The sequence below is a fragment of the Vigna radiata genome, unplaced genomic scaffold, assembly GCF_000741045.1.
Source record: "Vigna radiata var. radiata cultivar VC1973A unplaced genomic scaffold, Vradiata_ver6 scaffold_1222, whole genome shotgun sequence".
NCBI lineage: Eukaryota > Viridiplantae > Streptophyta > Magnoliopsida > Fabales > Fabaceae > Vigna > Vigna radiata.
In genome coordinates, this window is record NW_014544221.1 from 1 (window position 1) to 2,463 (window position 2,463).

A 2,463-nucleotide genomic window follows, 5' to 3' on the forward strand; every position below is an offset into this window, starting at 1 on the left:
TAGAGTTTAAGATCACATGCTATAATGGATGAAGAAGAAGAAAACTGGTGAACTTTCAAGGCATGCAAATTTAAACCAAAGCAGATTAATGCTCTGTTCCTTTTTGCATAAGCCAAAGGTGTAGGTAGACAAGGTCTAAATATTCTTGAAAAGCACTTNTAATCTTATAAATTCTCTGCTTGGTCTTTTCCTCTTGATGGGAAAGAAAATTTCAGAACATATATGACAGAAGTTTTGAATGAAACTGGGATTTCTATCATTCTTCCTACCGTTCATCCCTTTTTTGTTTCGCTCTATGTTGCTAACTTATTCTGAGATATTTGTCTCAAGATTGTAAGGANTGATTTCTATTTCTGTATCATTCTATTTTGAATATCAATCTGGTACCTGTCAGTGTTGCTGTACCACATGTATTGTGTATTATGTTCGTTTAGTTTGATCAAATACGAGTATATGCTTAGAAATTTTACAAATAAATTAGTAAGGAGCNGGTTCTTCACAGAATTGGATCCTAATATTTTGTTTTTTATAGAGTCCTTCTATTGCATTGTACAGAAGAGTTTCCTCTGATTTCCAAGTTTCTAATACAGATACTTCTAATCTTGAATTTTTTTTGTTCCTTGTCATATTTAATTGAAGCATATTGGTATTGTTTGTTGNTGGTATGTAGGCAAAAATTGTTTTATTTGGTTTGGATCAGTACCTAGGGTGACCCTCACTGATCCTGAGCTAATCAAAGATGTATTAAACAAGCCGAACGACTTCGTAAAGATTAAAACTAATCCACAAGTCAGGTTATTAGCTCCTGGTCTTGTAAGCCACGAGGGAGAAAAGTGGAGCAAGCACAGAAAGATAATCAATCCTGCTTTCAATTTAGAGAAGTTGAAGGTGAGTTTCTTTTAATTACATATAGATCTTATAAGTTGACTAATTTGCCTTTCGAAGGAAAACATCNTTATTTGTGTCATTATGTGTGTTTTTTTCTTAGCATCTGTTGGTGTACAAGTATCATGATGTGAACTTGGAATATTTTGACATGGAAATTTTAACACTTAGTTGTTTCTGCNTTACACCTCAGAATATGTTACCACTATTCATCAAATGTTGCGATGTTCTTATTAGCAAATGGGAGGAAATGTTATCTTTGGATGGATCAAGTGAAATGGATGTATGGCCTTTCCTTCAGAATTTGGCTAGTGACGCAATTTCTCGAACAGCATTTGGAAGTAGTTATGAAGAAGGAAGAAGAATATTTCAACTTCTAATGGAGCAAGGTGAACTTACCATGCAACTTATGTTGAAAGTTTACATCCCTGGATGGAGGTTAGACTAATATGTATATTTGACTACTTTATAGAATTAAGTGAGCAAGCTTTTTGGATTATCTTATTTAACAAAACCAAACTTGTCATTCTTTGGTAAAGGACTTTGTGATGAGAAAACAAGAATTGTGACTAAGAGTCAATGAAACTTGTTGTTTACAACAACCATTTTACCAAATATTGTGACATGATTATGTGATATCTCTCTATGTCAACTTGTAAAACCAAACTGTGCTCAGCATTGACAAAACCATGATAGAAATCTATTTGATATAAAAAAAGAGAATTTCCTTCAAATCATGATTAATACAGAATTGGTTATGTTCCCTTGTAGGTTTGTACCCACTGCTACTCATAGAAGGATGAAGGCAATTGACAGGGAAATAAAAGCTTCACTTATGNATATCATTAATAACAGAGAAAAAGCACTAAAGGCAGGTGAAGCCACTAAAAATAATTTGTTAGATATGCTTTTGGAGTCAAATCACAAGGAAATTCAAGAACAGGGAAACAATAAGAATGTTGGAATGAATATTGAAGATGTTATTGGGGAATGCAAGCTATTTTACTTTGCAGGGCAGGAGACTACTTCATCTTTGCTTGTTTGGACAATGATATTATTGAGTATGTACCCTGATTGGCAAACACGTGCAAGGGAGGAANTCTTNCAAGTTTTTNNCAATCGAGAACCAGATTTTGATGGATTGAATCACCTTAAGATTGTAAGTTCGTATTATCATTTTGATATTNAATAACATGCTNAAAGTAAATTACTAAGAATATNTTTGCAACAGGTTACNATGATTTTGAATGAGGTTNTCAGGCTATACCCACCGNTAATTGGTCTTNCTCGAAAAGTTCGTAAAGATGTGAAACTTGGAAATCTATCATTACCTGCTGGAGTGCAAGTTTCCTTGCCAATAATNTTGGTTCACCATGATTGTGAGCTCTGGGGTGATGATGCTAAAGAGTTCAAACCTGAGAGATTTGCTGAAGGAGTTCTAAAGGCCACAAATGGCAGAGCTTCACTNATTCCCTTTGGAGGTGGTCCTAGGATTTGCATTGGACAAAACTTCTCCTTGTTGGAAGCAAAGATTGCTTTGTCAATGATTTTACAACGTTTCTCGTTTGAACTCTCTCC

At 34.4% G+C, this 2,463-nt stretch overlaps 1 protein-coding gene across 1 annotated transcript; it reads left to right on the forward strand.

The window, feature by feature from the left end:
* Window positions 1-633: 633 nt before the first annotated feature.
* LOC106755515 (11-oxo-beta-amyrin 30-oxidase-like) lies at window positions 634-2,458 on the forward strand (the record flags this gene model as incomplete). The annotated part of the gene is made up of 4 exons (XM_014637684.2): window positions 634-888; window positions 1,079-1,323; window positions 1,657-2,044; window positions 2,117-2,458. Coding segments are annotated over 4 exons (1,230 nt in total), but the record flags the coding sequence as incomplete, so codon positions are not given.
* Window positions 2,459-2,463: the final 5 nt, after the last annotated feature.